This window comes from Hemitrygon akajei, chromosome 9 (genome assembly GCF_048418815.1).
Source record: "Hemitrygon akajei chromosome 9, sHemAka1.3, whole genome shotgun sequence".
Lineage (NCBI taxonomy): Eukaryota > Metazoa > Chordata > Chondrichthyes > Myliobatiformes > Dasyatidae > Hemitrygon > Hemitrygon akajei.
In genome coordinates, this window is record NC_133132.1 from 83,096,485 (window position 1) to 83,117,514 (window position 21,030).

The 21,030-nt window shown below is 39.0% G+C and overlaps 1 protein-coding gene across 2 annotated transcripts in view; it reads right to left on the reverse strand.

Annotated features, from left to right (window-relative positions):
* ascc3 (activating signal cointegrator 1 complex subunit 3) overlaps positions 1-21,030 on the reverse strand; it is a 360,447-nt gene that overhangs the window by 257,049 nt on the left and 82,368 nt on the right. For both annotated transcript variants that reach the window (XM_073056467.1, XM_073056468.1), the window contains exon 11: positions 16,926-17,090. In XM_073056467.1, coding sequence (XP_072912568.1) covers positions 16,926-17,090 — 165 coding nt within the window. The remainder of the gene's footprint in view (positions 1-16,925; positions 17,091-21,030) is intronic.

The window sequence follows — 21,030 nt, forward strand, 5'->3', positions numbered from 1 at the left end:
AGCTCTATCTAACTCTTTCTTGAAAGCATCCAAAAATTTGGCCTCCACTGCCTTATGAGGCAGAGCGTTCCACGGATCCACAACTTTCTGGGTGAAAAAGTTTTTCCTCAACTCCACTCTAAATGGCCTACCCCTTATTCTTAAACTGTGGCCTCTGGTTCTGGACTCCCCCAACATTGGGAACATGTTTCCTGCCTCTAGCGTGTCCAATCCCTTAATAATTTTATATGTTTCAATCAGATCCCCTCTCATCCTTCCAAATTCCAGTGTATACAAGCCCAGTCGCTCCAATCTTTCAACATATGACAGTCCTGCCATCCCGGGAATTAACCTCGTGAACCTGTGCTGCACTCCCTCAATAGCAAGAATGTCCTTCCTCAAATTTGGAGACCAAAGCTGCACACAATACTCCAGGAATGGTCTCACCAGGGCCTTGTACAACTGCAGAAGGACCTCTTTGTTCCTATACTCAACTCCCCTTGTTATGAAGGCCAGCATGCCATTAGCTTTTTTCACTACCTGTTGTACCTGAATGCTTACTTTCAGTGACTGATGAACAAGGACACCTAGATCTCGTTGTACTTCCCCTTTTCCTAACTTGACACCATTCAGATAGTAATCTGACTTTCTGTTCTTGCCACCAAAGTGGATAACATCACATTTATCCACATTAAACTGCATCTGCCCATTCACCCAACCTATCCAAGTCACCCTGCATTCTCATAACATCCTCCTCACATTTCTCACTGCCACCCAGCTTTGCATCATCTGCAAATTTGCTAATGTTACTTTTAATCCCTTCATCTAAATTGTTTGTGTGTTATTAGTTTAGGCAGATTGTGATTGTCTACTCTTGTGACTTAGGTGAAGATCAGACCATATTTTATGAGTAATCAATGCAGAAAACCAGGAACTTGGAAAGGGTTTACAAACTTTTTCTTGCAATATACATGTCACCACATCCAACCCCGAGATTCTTTTTCTGTGGGCATACTTAGCAAATCTATAGAAAATTAATTGTAAACAAGATCAATGGACAAGAAACTGCAAATGCACATATAAACAAATAACAATAAATAACAAGCATGAAATAACAAGATTAAAGAGTCCTTAAATGAGTGTAGTTATCCTCTATTTGTTGTTGATGGTTGAGGGGTACTAACTGCTCTTCATCCTGGTGGTGTGAGTCCTGATGGCAGTGGCAAGAAAAAAGCATGGCCTGGTGGTGAGGATCTTTGATGATAGATGCTGCTTTTCTATGACAAATTTTCATGTAGATCTGCTGAATGGTTGGCGGGGGGGGGGGGGGGTGGGGTTTACTCATGATGTTTTGGGCTAAATCCGCTGCGTTTTGTAGGACTTTCCGCACAAAGGCATTGGTGTTCCCAGACCAGGCAGTAATGCAGCTAGGCCTTCCAATATTTGATAAGCTTCAATGAGATCCTCCTTCATTTTTCTAAACTCCAGCAAATACAGGACCAAAGCCATTAAGCACTCCTCATACATTAACCTATTTCATTCCCAGGATCATTCTCATGAACTGCCTCTGAACTCTATCCAATCCCAGCAGAAGTAATAAAGCTCCGTGTCTACCCTATGCATCAACAATAATGACGCCTCTCTTCATGATAGACTGAATGTTTTTCATGTATCTTCTGATGCACAGGACAATGCGCCAGCGAGGAAGACCCCTTACCTGCAAGGAGCAGGCACTCTGCCTAGTTGCAGTTGATGTGAGGAAGATCCTAGCCAGGGTCAACCCATGTAAAGCTGCAAGATCTAAAAACAGATCTTGTCATACAGAGCTTTTAACAGACAACTTCAACATCTCTCTGGAACAATTCACTGACCCTACTTCAAGGCAGCCAGTGCCAAGGGGGCAACAGTAACCTGACTTCAACAAAAATGAAGTGCTTTGATTTGGATGGCTGTGGATCCCATTAAATCCCACATTCCTGCTACAATGGACCCTTTTCAGCTTGCTTATCGCTCAAATTGGTCCACTGATGATGCCATAGCCTCCACCAGCTATTCCTTCCTGTCTTACCTGGAAAATGGTGCCTCAGATGCCAGGATGCCGTTTATCAATTTCAGCTCAGCATTTAATATGATCATTCCTCAGAGGGTGGTGGGTAAACAGTCATCATTGGTTCTCAACCCATCTCTCTATAACTGGATTTTGGACTTTTTGACAGAAAGACCACAGTCATTCCATGTTGGCAGCAACATCTCTAGCTCCATCACACTGAGCACCAGTGCCCCCAAAGGCTGAATGCTCAGCCTGCTGCTGACATGACTGTAATACTAGATCTGGTTCCAACTGAATCATCAAGTTCACTGATGACAAATCAGTGGCTGGCCTCATCAACAATAATGATGAGACGGCGAACAGAGAGAAGGTAGAGCAGCTGGTGGATGATGCAAACACAACAAATTGAGTATCATATGGACAAGACCAAACAGATGATTGTGGACTTCAGGAAGATGCAAGGCTGACCACTCCTCACTGCATATAAATAGCTCCTCCATGGAGAGAGCTTGGCGCACTAAGTTTCTGGGAGTACATATAACGGACAATCTCATCTAGTCCCTCAACATCACCTCTTTAGTCAAAAAAGCACAAAAGCATCTGTTCTTCCTGAGGAGATTGAGGCAAGTGAGGCCCACCTTCCCTATTCTAACCAATTTGTACTGGAGCATTATTGAGAGTGTCCTGATCAGCTGAATAACTATCTGATACAGCAATTGCTAGGCAACTGACCACAAGGCCCTACGGATGATTGTGAGAACTGCTGAAAGGATCATCAGGGTTTCTCTACCACCATCCGAAATGTTTACCAGAAGCGCTGCATGTGCAGAGCCCTTAGCATTGTCAATGATCCCTCCCATCCATTCAACTATCTCCTTGATCCCCTACCATCAGGCAAGAGGTACCACAGCATGAGGACAAGGACTACTAGGATGGGAAACAGCTTCATCCCCAAGCTATGAGACTATGAACTATCTACCACCACTTAGGCCTCACCACGTATGAAGCACCACAGCACTATAGTGTTATATTTTCTAACTTGTGACATAAATGCAACTTATAAGTACATGGACGAGAAAGGTATGAGATGTTGTGGTCCAGCAGCAGGTAGATGGGACCAGGAAGAAAACCAGGATGGCATTGAGTAAATAGGTCAAAGGCTCTATTTCTATGCTGAACTTCTCTCTTACTCTATCTCAAACTCAACAGATGTACAATTTCTAACATATTCCCAAACATGCAATTAATTTCATATGCACAGTTTTATTTCTCAGATACTGTTGTTTTCAGATTCATGTTTCCATTCACTGTTTCAGTTAGTGATTATAAGCTATTCAAAATCCATGTTCGAAAACAGCTCAGGTAAAACTTCTCTAATTCTACATTAATCCTTCTATCTTGGTACAAACATCTTCCACTAAAGTTCATCTAATTCTATCCTAACAATCTCTGACAGGTGAAAAGATATAAAGAATTTCAGATGAAATATTTCACATTGAGTAATTTCATCCACAGGGCCAGGCAAAAGTACTAAGGATTTAATGTGACATTTCCTTTCACACCTCAAAAATTCAGCCAAATACTGTTAGTTCATATTTAACTTCTCCTAAAATGCACAACAGTAAACAAAATAGCTAAAAAATAGTTACATTTCAGAAGAATTTTTAAGTTCATAATAGTCAACTGAATTTTAATTGCACTACTTCTTCCACAAATTTAAAGCAAAAACACCATACTTAAAAGAACAAATACAGATCTCATACTTGCCTATTGGAGTACAGCTAACCAACTTCATCTCTGTTCCACTGTCTAAAAAATCCTAGTGACTTGAAATCACGGAAGAATTGAGCATAATTTTATCTAAAAACTGGAAGAGGTGCCAGATTTCATTGGCAGCTTCCCAAACGCACTTACTATTAACCACAACAGATAAAAAAAAATACAGAATCAATTTATTTTAATTTTGAAACTGAAGAGGTCTTGAGCTGCAGAAGAGTAAACGATCAGCAACAAATATCTATCCATTGAATATGTGAGGATTTTTAAATTCCAGCAATTCACCACCTGAATGAATGAGAATATTTGATGCCAATTATTCAATTTAAGAGAAATTTAAATATTTTTTCAGTGGTGCTACTTATGTTATGAATTAGTTGATTAACACTAGGACTTATCTGCTGAGTTTGTATGGAAATTTGAGCATAACTGGAGTTAGAGGAAGCAGCCCTCCTCAACCTTAGCTGATTGAAATAATTCAGAATAATTTTTAAATAATTTCAAAAATTCTTTCATAACTATATGGTATATAGTTAGGGGACTATTGACAAATAAATATTTCAAGATGTATATCTGTGGCCAAATTTTAGGTGACTCAGAATTTTAATGCAAGATCAAATGTATAAAGAAATGACTTGTGGTGTCCAGTTAGATTTAAACCACAATATTAACAAAATATTAACCAGAATGCAGAAATGTCATCCAATATAAAATACATTATCTGAATATCAATGATGGGAAAATACTTGTGAATCAAAATTTTCAGTGTAGAGCTAAAGAGCAAAAGGGCTGTGAAGTGCAAAGTATAATCAGCACATCCAGAAATAAGTCACATCTGCAAATCATCACTAACACTAAGTTCTTTAGATCCTAACAAACAAATGGATAGAATGATATATTGGGCCTAAATAGTTTTAATAAGCATTGGGAATATTTTGATCAGTTTTTAAAGAATGTTAGAATAAATAGCAACTAAGTTAACCATATTGAGAATATCGTCTAGGATTGGTTTTGTGATTCTTAGACGTCTGCGTCCATATCAATTTAACATTCCAGATTAGTGATTTACAATATATTTGTGGGTCACGAAAATCCTACAGAAAGATCCTATCCAGTCTGCCTGCATCTGACTCACTGCTCCAGTAACCCAAATTTGGCATGGAGTTTGCACACCGTTACTATGATCGCATGGATTTTACCAGTGCTCCAATTTCCTTCTACATCCCAATCTCCTGGAAAGTTAACTGGCAACTGTAAATTACCACTTAATGTGGGTTAAAATCAAAAGGAATAAAAAAGGGGAATGAAACCTAGGCCTTGTGCAACTGGATTCTCGATTTCCTCACTGCAAGTGACTTGCAGACCCCAGTTCAGTTCAGATCAGCAACATTTCCTCCACAATCACCATCAGAACAGATGCACCAAAAGGCTATGTGCTTAGCCCACTGCTCTATATGCTTCATAATTACGACTGATGCTTTTTACAGCTCCAAAGCTATACTTAAGTTGCTGATGACACTATTGTTGGCTAAATCAAAAGTCCGATGAATCAGCAGCTCAGGAGATTGAAAATCTGCTTGAATGGTGTACAACAACCTCTCGCTCAATATAAGCACAACCAAAGAGCTGATTATTGACTACTGGAGGAAAAACAGAGGTTCATGAGCCAGTCCTCATTAAGGAATCAGAGGTGGAGCAGGTCAGTAACTTTAAATTCCTTAGCAATATCATTTCAGATGATCTGTCTTGGGATCTGCACGCAAGTACCATTACAACAAAGGGAGGGCAGTACCTCTACTTAGAGTTTTACACAGATTTCGCATGTCAACTGAACTTTGACAAACTTCTATATACTATATGCACAGTGGAGAGTACCCTGGACTGGGTGTATCACAGCCTAATATGGAAACACAAATGCCCAAAAATGGAAAAGCCTACAAAATGTAATGGATACAGCCCAGTCCCAGGAAAGGTTCTCCCTACCATTTCATCTAGATGAAATACTGCTATAAAAAAGCATCATCCATCAACAAGGATTCCCACCATTCAAGACATGCTCTTTTCCCACAGCTGCCATCAGAAAGAAGGTTTAAGAGCCGTAGATCCCACACCACCAGGTTCATGATCAGTTTATTAACTTTCAACCATGAGGCTCCAAAACCAGCGTGGATAACTTCAATTCATCTGAACAGTGAACTGAGTTCATAGCCTATGGACTTACTTTCAAGAACTGTACAACTCAGGCTCTCAGGATGTATGTATGTACACATGTATGTATTTAATTTGTTTTGTTTGTTTGTATTTGTATTTGCACAGTTTGTCATCTTTTGGGCGGAGCTATGGTGGCACTAGACAGTGACTTCTTTGAGTTCATCTGCAGAAACAGCGTAATTTAATTTCTACCTTTAATGTCTCTCTTTTTCCTTTTCATGGGGATGGGGTTCCGTCAAAGACCCTGACCTAGAGCTGCACTCAAACTTCGGTACTTTACAATGTTGGTTCTCATTCTCAGGGCTCACCAACCAGCCTCTTTGTGATATCTCAAGGATGTGGCCTAGAAAACAAGCGTGCTTTCCAGGTTCCGAGGCTTTGCAGGCCCCGGGGATGAGCCAATTTTGTGCCGGTGCTGAGGTCAGGAGAGAAAACAGAATATCGAGAACAATGGCTCTGAATTTGGATCATTCTCATTCACACTCACACTCCCACTCACATTGGTGGGGGTGAGCTTGTTACCCATTCTCAGAGACAAAAAGCGATACAGCAGACTTTAACACAGTAAATCAGCGAATTGTTTTGTTTATGCCTCCCCTCTCACTGAGTGACACCTCTCTGCCCCTTTATTAGGGATAGAGAGTACCTGTGGTATGTCAAATTGTTGGTGAATGATTAGTTTTTGTTGCACTGTAGATCATGGTCTTTCTTGGGGGCTTTACTATTGCTTGCTTGATAGGTGGAGGGTGCTGATGCTTTTTTTTGCATAAGTGGGGAGGGCCACTGTTTTGGGGCTGCTTGTGCTTGGGGGAGGGGGAAGTAGGGTGACTTCAGGAAATTATCAAACAAGAAAGGATATTAACCTGGTATAGAGTAGAGCTAGAGGCACTTGGGAGAGAAAAAAGATCTATGATTAAATTACTTTACATTGTTCACATAATTCCACCACTTTTACAAGTGAATTACAGACTCGAAGATGATGCCAAAAATCTGAACTATTGCTCAATTTAATACAGATATATCAACTTGATTCAGTTGGCAGTATTCAAACACTTGAGAGTAGCTCATGATCTAAACACTATTGTAGACTTAAGCTGCATTTCTGAGACTGCATTTTTTCAGAAATGCTCTTCTGGGTTAGGTGCCAAATTAAGAACTCCATGCACTTGCTCATAAGAAATCCTATGGCATTCATTGAAGAAATGCAAAGGAGCTCCTTAGTGCTCTGGCCAACACATTTCACTAAACCAATACACTAAAATAATAAAAATGCTTTGTTTTTATCTTTGTGAAACCTAGCATTTTACTTGCTTACGTAAGTGATTTTATTTTTTTTAATGTAAATTCAGTCTTTGGAAATTTATTTTGGGATGGGCAGATTAATGGCTTTGCTCTCAGTTTTTCTCCCTAATATCCTGTTAACATTGAAACTGTAAGCTTCTACATCAACTACTTTCTCCATTCTACGCTATCCTCAGCATTTCTTTGTGAGAGGTATTTTTTGTTGACTCCTTACCACCAGTCTTGTTCACTTGGGGGTCACATACAGGGAATCATCTTTTATCCGAGTTGCAAGTCTAATTCTTATTCAATATGAACCATTCGTATTTATCAGCAATAGACAGTTTGGGGTACTGCTGACTCCATATTATCCATGATGATTTATGGTATGAGAAGCTACGTATTTGATTCTGCATAGTTGCAAGATGCATTGAAAACATAGCACACTACTATGAGAGCCAACATGAAATGAAATGTCATTTATCATTATATTAATGATGGAGCTCAGCTTGTCCAGGAAAAAGCAGGTCTTCAAAGGAACCGAAGCAATTATTTGTGTTTCTGAGTAACCACAGCATTATTAAAAAACAGCATCAATTAGAGGAAGTTTTTTTTAAAGCAGCACTCTGGAAAAATGTACTGAAACAAATAAAACACTGCTCTTTACTTTGGGAAAAGGGTACAATCAGCAACCACTTTAACTGAATATTGGCAAAATTAATCTGTTGACATACTTTTAAACTAGGTTCTTCATGTTGAATTGGACATTGTAGCAAGAAATTTCCAGCAATGTATGCTTAATCCAATAAGTTTAATATTATACTCTAGTTCTTTCAACATCAAATTAGCTCTTTATTACTTTCTTGAAAATGTATCACAAAACACCAAATGATCACCAAATTTGTAAAACTTGAACATTTCAAAAATATAAACATTTTATTCTATTTATGAAATAATAGGTCTGTATTTTAAAAATGAATAGTTTATGTTACTAAAGCTTGATATAGAATATATAGTTTGGTGTTATTCGAAGACGACCACGACTTCTGTCAGGTGGAGGGTTTGAGACTGTGGTTCCGAAGGTGACTGGTGAGGCCAATCCGGGCCCTGAAAGCTTGCCCACATGTGGGACACATGAGGGTAGGTGCTGCAGTGGAAGTGGAGGTAGCTCGAGCCTTGCGCGCGGCGCGTTTCCTCTGAGCCTCAGCGGTGCGTCGGATTTCTGCTGCATACACTCCTTTAGTGGTCCTGCTCCACCAGGTTGGGCAGTCCAGAGCAACAATTCCCAGCTACTGGGTTTGATGTTGAGGCCTTTGAGGGACATTTTGAGGCAGTCTTTGAAACGTTTCTTCTGCCCTCCAACTGAGCGCTTGCCCTGGCTCAGCTCTCCATACAGCAGCTGTTTTTGTAGTCGACTGTCAGACATCCTATCAGACATCCTTCAATTCCGAAGGACGAACAACAACAGTTTGGTGTTTATCTTTTGAGTAGAATTAGTGATTCATGCACAATGCAGTAAATTAAATTTCTTCTGAATATAAGAAATAGGAGCAGGAGTAGGCCAGCTGGCCTGTTGAGCCTGCTCTGCCATTCAATAAGATCATGGCTGATCTGGCCATGGACTCATCTCTACCTACATGCCTTTTCCCCATAACCCTTAATTCCCCTCCTATGCAAAAATCTATCCAACCTTGTCTTAAATATATTTACTGAGGTAGCGCCCTGGGCATTGGGCAGAGAATTCCACAGATTCAACACTCTCTAGGAATAGCAGTTCTGCCTCATTTCCATCCTATATCTACTTCCCCTGAATCTTGAGGCTATGTCCGCTAGTTCTAGTCTCACCTACCAGTGCCCCTATCTTATCTACCCCTTTCATAATTTTATATGTTTCTATAAGATCTCCTCTCATTCTTCTGAATTCCAGCGAGTACAGTCCCAGGCAACTCACTCTCACCTCATAGTCTAACCTTCTCATCTCTGGAATCAACCTGGTGAACCTCCTCTGTACCACCTCCAAAGCCAGTATATCCTTCCTCAAGTAAGGAGACCAGAACTGCACGCAGTACTCTAGGTGCGGCCTCACCAGTACCCTGTACAGTTGCAGCATAACCTCCCTGCTCTTGAATTCAATCCCTCTAGCAATGAAGGCCAACATTCCATTTGCCTTCTTGATGGCCTGCTGCACCTACAAACCAACCTTTTGTGATTCATGCACAAGCAATCCCTCTGCACGGCAGCATGCTGCAATCTTTTACAATTTAAATAATAATCTACTTTCATTTTTCCTTCCAAAGTGGATGACGTTGCATTTACCAACAATGTACTATATCTGCCAGACTCTTGCACACTCACTTAACCTATCTATCTCTGCAGACTCTCCATATCTTCTGCACAATTTTCTTTTCCATTCAATTTAGTATCATCAGCACACTTAGATAGACTACACTCAGTGCCCTCTTCCAGATAATTAATGTATATCCTGAACAGTTGTGAGCCCAGCACTGATCCCTGTGGCACACTGCTCACCACTGATTGCTAACCAGAGTAACACCCAAGTATCCCAACTCACTGCTTTCTATTACATAACCAATCCTGTATCCATGCTAATACATCATTCCCAACTCTATACATCCTTGTCTTGTGGATAGGTATTTTATGTGACACCTTATCGAACGCATTCTGGAAATCCAAGTAAATAACATCCATCTGTTCCCGTCTATCCACTGCACTCATTATATCCTCAAAGAACTCCAGTAAGTTTGTCAAACAGGACCTGCCTTTGCTGAATCCATCCTGCAGCTGCATGATGGATCCATTTATTTCCAGAAGCTCAAACATTTTCCCAACTACAGATGTTAAACTAACTGACCTGCATTTTGCCTACATCCTTTTTTGAACAGTGGCGTGACATTCGCCGGGACCTGCCCAGAGTCCAGAAAGTTTTGGCAAGTCATCACTAAAGCTTCTACTATAATTTCTGCCATTTCTTTTAGTGCCCTGGGATGTATTCCATCAGGAGCAGGGGACTTATCTATCTTCAGGCTGACAAGTTTGCTCAGTACTAACTCTTTAGTGATAGCTATTGTATTGAGGTCTTCACTTCCCATTGTAACCATAACATCTATCTTTGGCATGTCAGACATGTCCTCCACTGTGAACACTGGCACAAAATAGTTATTCAAAGCCTTGACCATTTCCTCATTACCTAATATCAATTCTCCCTTCTCATCCTCCAAGGGACCTACATTCACTTTAGCTACCCTTTTCCACTTTACAGTTGAAGTCAGAAGTTTACATACACCTTAGCCAAATACATTTAAACTCAGTTTTTCACAATTCCTGACATTTAATCCTAGAAAACATTCCTTGTCTTAGGTCAGTTAGGATCCTATTTTTAGAATGTGAAATGTCAGAATAATAGTAGAGAGAATGATTTATTTCAGCTTTTATTTCTTTCATCACTTTCCCAGTGCGCCAGAAATTAACATACACTTTGTATTTGGTAGCATTGCCTTTAAATTGTTTAACTTGGGTCAAATGTTTTGGGTAGCCTTCCACAAGCTTCTCACAGTAAGTTGCTGAAATTTTTTTCCATTCCTCCAGACAGAACTGGTGTAATTGAGTCAGGTTTGTAGGCCTCCTTGCTCGCACACGCTTTTTCAGTTCTGCCCACAAACTTTCTATCGGATTGAGGTCAGGGCTTTGTGATGGTCACTCCAATACCTTGACTTTGTTGTCCTTAAGCAATTTTGCCACAACTTTGGAGGCATGCTTGGGGTCATTGTCCATTTGGAAGACACATTTGCAATCGAGCTTTAACTTCCTGGCCGATGTCTTGAGATGTTGCTTCAACATATCCACATAATTTTCCTCCTCATGATGCCATCTATTTTGTGATGTGCACCAGTCCCTCCTGCAGCAAAGCACCCCCACGCTTCACGGTTGGGATGGTGTTCTTTGGCTTGCAAGCTGCACCCTTTTCCTCCAAAGGTAACGATGGTCATTATGGCCAAACAGTTCAATTTTTGTTTCATCAGACCAGCGGACATTTCTCCAAAAAGTAAATCTTTGTCCCCATGTGCACTTGCAAACTGTAGTCTGGCTTTTTTATGGCGGTTTTGGAGCAGTGGCTTCTTCCTTGCTGAGCAGCCTTTCAGGTTATGTCGATATAAAACTCATTTTACTGCGGATATAGATACTTGTCTACCTGTTTCCTCCAGCATCTTCACAAGATCCTTTGCTGTTGTTCTGGGATTGATTTGCACTTTTCACGCCAAAGTACGTTCATCTCTAGGAGACAGAATGCGTCCCCTTCCTGAGCGGTATGACGGCTGCGTGGTCCCATGGTGTTTATACCTGCGTACAGATTTGTACAGTTTGTACAGATGAATGTGGTACCTTCAGGCGTTTGGAAACTGCTCCCAAGGATGAACCAGACTTGACATCATTTTCTGACCTCAATTCGATAGAAAATTTGTGGGCAGAACTGAAAAAGTGTGTGCAAGCAAGGAGGCCTACAAACCTGACTCAGTTACACCAGTTCTGTCTGGAGGAAGGGAACAAAATTCCAGCAACTTACTGTGAGAAGCTTGTGGAAGGCTAACCAAAACGCTTGACCCAATTTAAAACAATTTAAAGGCAATGCTACCAAATACTAACAAAGTGCATGTAAACTTCTGACCCACTGGGAAAGTGATGAAAGAAATAAAAGGTGAAATAAATCATTCTCTCTACTATTATTCTGACATTTCACATTCTTAAAATAGTGATCCTAACTGACCTAAGACGGGGAATGTTTTCTGGGATTAAATGCCAGGAATTGTGAAAAACTGAGTTTAAATGTATTTGGCTAAGGTGTATGTAAACTTCTGACTTCAATTGTATATAATTATAAAAAACTCTGAAAAGAGTTATCTTCTGAAATTTCAGTCAAATATACTTTCAAACATGAAGATTATCATGAATCTGTGTAACTGGTCAACTTTTAGCAATAATCATTTTAATATAAGTTGGCTAAATCAATCCCACATTTGACCAAATGATTAAGTAGGACCGGAAGTCTCTGAAGAACTTACGTTGTTATATCAGACCTAACTGCATATGGCAAATTTAATTTAAAATCCTCACATAAACTTTAAAATTCAAAAGGCAAGTTGAGGGTAGGCTGCTGTTTCCCAGCAGCACCTCACCTCCCATATTAACAGTAACGCACTTGCATTCAGTTTGGCACTACTTCAAACACTACTTGGATTATTTAATGTAATATGTGCAAATATACAGTGAGCCAAGATCAAGGCACGTTGCGCAGCTGTGCAGCTAGAAAAAAATAATGGATTTTATTGTTTTTAAAATCATTAAAACAAACAGACAATGAGCAGAACTTTGACATTTGTTAAGGATCATGGGTTAAATAAATTGTTAGAAGATGGTCTATGGGTTTGTTCTGCAAATTCACAATAATACTTACATGGATTCAACAACTAAGGCTTTGATCGACTGAGATTAAACATGTAGAGTGAAAATGTTACCTGCCACAGAAGAGTATTGCCTTATATTACAACTGACCTTCACCAAGGCTGATTAGAAAACTTGCTAATTACTGTCAATCAGAAGAAATACCAGAAGGTGTACAGAAGTAACCTTTCTCAAAATGAATTAATTTCAATGAGAAGAACAAAAACATAATCTGGAAGCGAAGGAGTGGGGTGGTTGGACCAAACCACTTTAAGTAAGAGTACAAAAGAAAGCAAAAAAAGATTGTCTAGAGAAATTACAGGAGAGTGTTAATATTCATTGAAAAAGTTCAAATAAATTTAAAGAATTTCCCATTTCCTAAAATGAATTGATTGTATGAAAGGGAAGTTTAGAAGGGATTTGATTATTGCTCGTTATTCTGAATTTCCATTTGTACATTCAATTTTTCCTATTTCTCAAGATGTTCAAATTGGCTTGCAGTTCAGTAGTGTTGGCTTGAATTTGAATTTTCAATTAGTTCTTTGGTTCTGAGTGTCCAAGACAATCATTTACAGATTGTTAAAAAGAATGATAAACAAATCTTAAACAAGAGAAAATCTGCAGATGCTGGAAATCCAAGAAACACACACTAAATGCTGGAGGAACTCAGCAGCCAGGCAGCATCAAGAGAAAAAAATACAGTCGGCCCTCCTCATCCGCAGGGGATTGGTTCCAGGACACCCCCCCCCCCCCCCCCCCCACCGCGGACACCAAAAAACATGGATGCTCAAGTCCCTTGTATAAAATGGTGTAGTATTTGCATATAACCTACGCACATCCTCCCGTATACTTTAAATAATCTCTGAATTACTTATAATACCTAATACAATGTAAATGCTATGTAAGTAGTTGTTATACTGTATTGTTTAGGGAATGACAAGAAAAAAAGTCTGTACATGTTCAGTACAGACGCAACCATCGTAGCTCTTCTGGGAATGCCCTTGGCATCAGCTGATCCCAATTCTCCCGTGATCTTTAAGTTCTTGAGACTGTAGCGCTTTACATAGCTATCCAGCCATTGCTTACTAGCCTTAAACTCCTTCCTCTCGCTCACAACACAAGTAGCGAACGATCAAGATGCAAGGCGAACAATGCTCAACTTCCGGGTTTTCCCGATCCTCTGTTGGTTGAATCCACGCATGCGGAACTCGCAGATAAGGTGGGTCGACTGTAGTCAACATTTCGGGCTGAGACCCTTCAGCAGGACTGGAGGAAATCCTGCCTGCCGAAGGGTCCCTGCCCGAAACGTCGACAATACTTTTTTCCATAGATGCTGCCTGGCCTGCTGAGCTCCCCCAGCATTTTGTGCACGTTGCTTTAGAACCATAGAACATTGCAGCACAGAACCAGGCCTTTTGGCCTTTCTTGGCTGTCAGTAAAAGAGATTATTGCTCTTTTCACCACAATTTCAATACATATCTCCAACCAAAAACTTGCTGCATTTTATTATTCTCCTAAAATATCTTCTGGTTGTTGGAAACCAACTTTTGATCAAGTTTCTAGATTCAAAGTGCTCCAATTTGTCCTGTATTATGATCGTCCAAGAAATGCAAGAACTTAGCCTTTCTTCTGCACTTTCCCCTATCCAATTACTTGCAACCTGTCATCTTAAAGTATCACAATCTCTTCTGTGCCACAGGACGATCCTTTACAAACTTCATTAATTGCCTTGCCTGTTCTGGCCTCAAACCTAAATTTTTCATGTTACTGTTGTGAAGCGTATCTTCGAAACTCATGACCTTGGAGGCTTAGTCATTGATTCACTCAAAACAAAGATAAATAATGTCTGATATTGCAGGCGTTGAGGGAAATGGATATTATGCAGAAATTACCACGGAAGTAGATCAGCCATGATTTGACTCAAATGCCAAGTGGCATATTCCTACTCCTTATTTCAAAGTGTATTAATCTAGTTTAAATGTCAAAGAGAAAGGGAAGAGAGACAGGATCTCCAAGATGCTAACAGCATAATGAGGATTTAGCAATATAAAAGCAATGCAATTTAATACTGCTGAACAACAGGTATTATAGAATTAATAAACACAAAATAAAGTTTAATTCGTTACGTTAATTTAACAATTAAACATTTGATGAGTGAAAGAAATTGTGATTTAATGAGAAGTGGACATGCCAAAGGCATCAGTGTACTTCTCTGTATTTATCTGTGTGCACTGCAAGTATGAGGAAAGAGAAAAACACATACAAAATGACCAAGACAGAGTAACTAGAAGAGTTGACAGAGCTTGTGGTGGAGTGAATAAAGTGGAAGGGACAGAGAAAAAGGACAAGGAAAGATAGATATTAGAGTGGTATACATATAGAGGGATGCAAAGAGAGAATTAAGAAGGAAGAGATACAGGACAACAGTAAGGTAGTCAATAACTAAATAACCACAGAGAAAGAAAGACAACTACAGAGTAAAAGACAAAAAGAGGCAGAGTAACTGTCGTATCAGAGAGTTTTGTGTTGTTGGTGGCAATGATTCTTTTGCGTTTTTAATTATAGAAGAGCAATTGAAGAATTTACTCTCTTTAGGGCTACTAAGTTCACAATAGTTCACAATTCACTGAATTTAGCAAGGCATATAACTCTCCCCACCCAAATCATCCTTTTGAAGATTTTTATTGATGTCCAAAGTATTGGAAAGTATTAACTCCTATCTATGCAGCTGCAGTGTCAAATATGATGTGCATAACTGAGAATTTCAAATTGCATTCAAGAGTTTTTTTTTGAATATACCTTCAAAATAAATGATTAAACAAGAAAAGAATTGTTAAAATTACAAAAAAAAAAAATCAGGCACGGGTTAAAGTTTCTTTGAACTAGTCACAACTGATGAAATGTATGACTTTTAAAATTATTTACTTCTGGGATCTGGGTATCACCAGAAAGGCGATCATTTAGTTCCCAACCCATATTATACCTGAGAAGGTGGTGGTGAGGTACTCCCACAATGCTGAATTTCAAAGTTAAGATGGTACACAACTTGGAGGGAAAGCCACAGGTGTTGCTGTGAACATGCTGGCCTTGTCCTTCTTGATGGTGGAGTCTCAGGATTTGGGAGATTCTGTCAGAGAAGCCTGAATGTGTAATTACAGTTTCTGTTATATACAGATGGCAGATATTTCTGCAACTATGTGCCAGTTGTGTAATTTTAGGGTAATTGTTGAGATGTCAATCAATTTGGCTTTTACATCCTGGAAGGCGTAAAATTTCTTGAGAGCTATTCTCAGTCATCCAAGCAAAAGGGGAGAATCCCCTTATATCCCTCATTGATAACTAGTGGTTGGTGGAACAGCCTTGGAATGTCAGACAGGTCACTCCCGACAGGATACAAGGCCTCAGTTTCTATTGCTGTAACCTCAATATTTTTGCTGAGGCTAGCTGAGTTGCTGGTCAGTGGTGAAATGTAGATATTGATGATGATTGGGGGGGGGGGGGGTGCTTGTTATTTGTAATGCTTTACAGACAGACAGACATACTTCATTGATCCCGAGGGAAATTGGGTTTCATTACAGTCGCACCAACCAAGAATAGTGTAGAAATATAGCAATATTAAAAAACCATAAATAATTAAATAATAATAAGTAAATTATTCCAAGTAGAAATAAGTCCAGGACCAGCCTATTGGCTCAGGGTGTCTGACACTCTGAGGGAGGAGTTGTGAAGTTTGATGGCCACAGGCAGGAATGACTTCCTATGACGCTCAGTGTTGCATCTCAGTGGAATGAGTCTCTGGCTGAATGTACTCCTGTGCCTAACCAGTACATTATGGAGTGGATGGGAGATATTGTCCAAGATGGCATGCAACTTGGACAGCATCTTCTTTTCAGACACCACCGTCAGAGAGTCCAGTTCCACCCCATGTTTAATACTAATATTAGGTGGTTACATCCAAACCATTACCCAAACAGTTCAAGAGACAAAATTAAATATAAAAAATGATTACAGCACTGAAAAATTAGTTATACCTGAATATACAAGTCCTGCATCTTAGTTATTCTTGAAGTACAATATATCATTTATTGGGGTATTGTTTACACATCTAGTAAAATATTGTACAATATTAATAGAGGCATGTATAAAAAAAATACTGAAACAAATATTTTACCTGTCGTAGCGTCCGTGCCACCAAGCTTTCTAGAACTGGTCCTCTGTCTTCATGCAGTAAGTGAACTTCATCCAAAATCAACAGTCTGACAATCTGACACAAGGCAACATCTCCAACACTTTTACGCGTTACCACATCCCACTTTTCAGGTGTCGTCACAAGCATCTTGATAAAAGAGAGAATTATTTTCAATACTAAATGGAAATATATTGAAAGAAATATCACAGGTAATATTTCAACATAAAAACAGCTACCCCAAAGGTTGGAACCATCTGCAGAGGGAAATAATGTTTACATTACCAGTTTGTATGCCCTTTTTTCAGAAGTGTATGTATGCAATACATTAATTATTGCAATAATTCTGCTGTTGCTCAGAATGCTAAGACAGAATTTAGCAATATATGCTGTTAAAGATTATCTCAAAATAGACAAAATGCTTGGTTATCAACATTCACAAAAGAGGTGAAACTTACAATTATTCAACAGTTATAGGAACTCCACAATTAAATAAGAACAAGTACAAATAACTTTATTTCCCTACATATTCTGGTCAAATGAGAAATTCTGCTCCTGCTACGAATGTGCGCTGTTTTAACCTGTCATGTCAACAATAAAAACAAAGCAGAGACCACAGACACAGTGCCTATCTCTATTACAGGATTTCTAACCATCCAAACAGAATCAACCCGGAAATAAAGAATCAATTTTTCCCTCTGTCATTTCCTTAAAAGACAGCATGGTGAATGTTAAACACCTTGAACTCCATTGTTAAAGCCCTACACAGCAAAAAAGTAAATCTATGATTTAATTCCATGGTAATAGAACCTAGCTAGTCAGAAACCCTACTAAAATGGATCTAATCAACAGGTATAATTACTGTCACATTTTTATCTGTGAGATTATATTAAAGAATATGTTAGCTTCAACTGAAGAGCATTAGAACTGTAAATTCCTCTGGGCCATTAGACATAGGAGTAGTATTAGGCCATTTGGCACATAGAATTTGCTCCGCCATTCAATCATGGCTGATCTTTTTTTCCCCTCCTCAGCCCCACTTTCCCAGCCTTCTCCCCGAAACCTTCATTGCAAGAAATTCCACAAATTCACCACCCTCTGGCAAAAGAAATTTCTCTGTATCTGTTTTAAATAGATGCCTCTCTATCCTGAGGCTGTGCCTGTTTGTCCTAGACTCACTCAACATGAGAAACATCCTTTCCACATCTACTCTTATCTAGGCCTTTCAACACTCAAAAGGTTTCAGTGAGATCCCCCTCATGCTTCTAAATTCCAATGAGTACAGATGCAGATCCATCAAATGTTCCTCGTATAATGACCCTTTCATTCCCGGAATCATCCTTGTTAACGTTCTCTGAACCCTCTCCAATGCCAGCACATCTTTTCTTAGATGAACAGCCCAAAACTGTTCACAATACTCAAGGTGAGGCCTCGCCCACATCTTAAGCCTCAGCATTCACATCCCTGCTCTTGCATTCTAGACCTCTTGAAATGAATGCTGACATTGCATTTGTCTTCCTCACCACCAACTTAACCTACAAGTTAATCTTTAGGGTGTTCTGCATGAGAAACTCCCAAGTCCCTTTGCATCTCAGATTTTTGTATTTTCTCCCCATTTAGAAAATAGTCTGCACATTTATTTCTACTACCAAAGTGCATGATCATGCATTTTCCAACATTGTATTTTACTTGCCACTTTCTTGTCCATTCTCCTAATCTGTCTAAGGCATTCTGCAGCCCACCAGTTTATCAGCCCCTCCAACAATGTTCTAACCATGCCAGTAACTTAACTGTAATACCATGGGCTCTTAACTTGATAAGAAACCTCACGTGTGGCACCTTGCAAAAACCAAGTCCATACATTTCACATTCTTAAAATAAAGTAGTGATCCTAACTGACCTAAGACAGGGAATGTTTTCTAGGATTAAATGTCAGGAATTGTGAAAAACTGAGTTTAAATATATTTGGCTAAGGTGTATGTAAACTTCTGACTTCAACTGTATATTATTATTATTAACATGTTCTTTATCTTTTTTCAAAGATTTTTGTAGTACAGTGCATTTAAGCGGAATAAAAGGGTAATCATGAGTTTCAGCCACTATCTCATTAAGATTAGTAATACAGGATAAGCACCCCTTATCAGAATGCTTGGGGCTGAAAGCGTTTTAAATTTCAGATTTTTTTGGTAATTTGGAATATTTGCATCTTAATGAAATAACTTGGGGTTGGGACCCAAAGCTAAAACCAAAATCTATTTACCGGGTATATTACATATACAGCTTATGCATATACCCTGAAAGCAGTTTTATATCATATTTTTAATAATTTCATTCATGAAACAATAATGTGTACATGAACCATCAATAAACGTAAACCATCATTACCTTGGCCACCTATGTGGGCAGTCAGTGGCTGTTTGGCATTGCCAGCAATCCCAAAAGAAATTAAGTTCTTACGGAAAGTAGTCTTTGTCTTATACTTGTTTATCGTGCGTATGTATTCACGCAGCCTTTCAGCATGTTATATTTTCATCAGTGATGATCTTGACAAACTAATCAATGAATGTCTCTGCTTCTTTATGATCAACAGATGCTTTATCACTACAAATCGTTAAAAAACTAATGCTAAGGATTTTCTTAAATTTCTGCAACCAGCCTGATGAATATTCAATTACATTCAATCTTCAGTTTGTTATGGCTGATCTTTGTTTCATAACTAACATACCATTAACAGCATACAGTATGTTCACTCTTTCAATACATGGAGATTTTCATTTTTCACTTTATGCATTCTATTTTGCATTAACTTCTGTTCATTACATATGTGAAGTCACTTTTCAGAACTGTCTGTGATGCGTAGAGACCTGCGCATCATGTGGGAACCTTCAAAACACCTTGTACAATTTTCCTTATGTGATGTCATGTTAGCGCTCAAAAAATGGATTTTGGAGATTTTCAGATCTTGGAATTTTGGAATAGGGTGCTCGACCTGCACCACTGCTGTCTGGTTGATAGCAAGTGTGTTAAAATGTTCTGAAGATGAATAGCCATGCCATGTTGAGTTCTGTATCTGTGAGACTGTTCAGTTTCTCACCTCAAAAAATCTAGGCTCGAAAAGTTCAATTTATATCAACTAAAGACATACTTTGAAACCGGTACACATACACATATACACAAGTGTATCCACAAAATTTTCCAGATGTTACATATCAAGTACTTAAATTCATTTTTTGATATAACTTAATAAGCCTGCTACTGAACTCAGATAACAAAAAGCGAATTGCTACTGCTGCTCTCTCAGGAAAATTTAAATATGGATCCAACATTGCACATAGACTAATCTCATTAATCAGTGAACATGCTTGGTTGGCTAACTATATCATGGGAATATGCTTCATATACGCAATAACTGAGTGGAATCACAACTGGGTCACCAAGAGACTACAGTATTTTGTACCTAATCAGCTAATACAAAAATAAACGATGTATTCTGGGCCCAAAATACAGTTAGTGCTGGAAATCTGAGGAATGGAGAATGAAGATATATTGAGTAGACCATCAGTATCAGAGAGGATCAGGGAGTTAATATTTCAGATCACAGCTCAATGAACCTGACCAGTTCCGATGAAAATCATCAGCCAAAAATGTTAATTGCTTCTCTTTCCACAAATACTACTGTACATTAACAAATCCCCTTTACTAGTAAGCATGCAGTTGTCAATGTAAGTTAAAATTTAACTACATAAGGCTACTGCACTATTAGAAAAACAGTAAATCCTACAAATGGCAATGGAGATACAGAATCCATGTTTTTCTTTTCATGTCTTTATTGAACACATTGTTTAATTATTCACAGTACAGGGGTTCACATAACAACTGGTAGAATCTCCTTTAGCAGCAATAACCTCAATCAAATGTTTCTTGTAGCTGCTGATCAGACTTGCACAACAGTGAGGAGGAATTTTAGATCATTCCTCTGTACAAAATTGTTTTAGTTCATCAGTAATTCCAGAATACCTTGCATGAACAGCCCTGTTCAGGTTGCTGCAGCATCTCAATCAGGTTAAGGTCTGGACTCTGATTCAGCAAC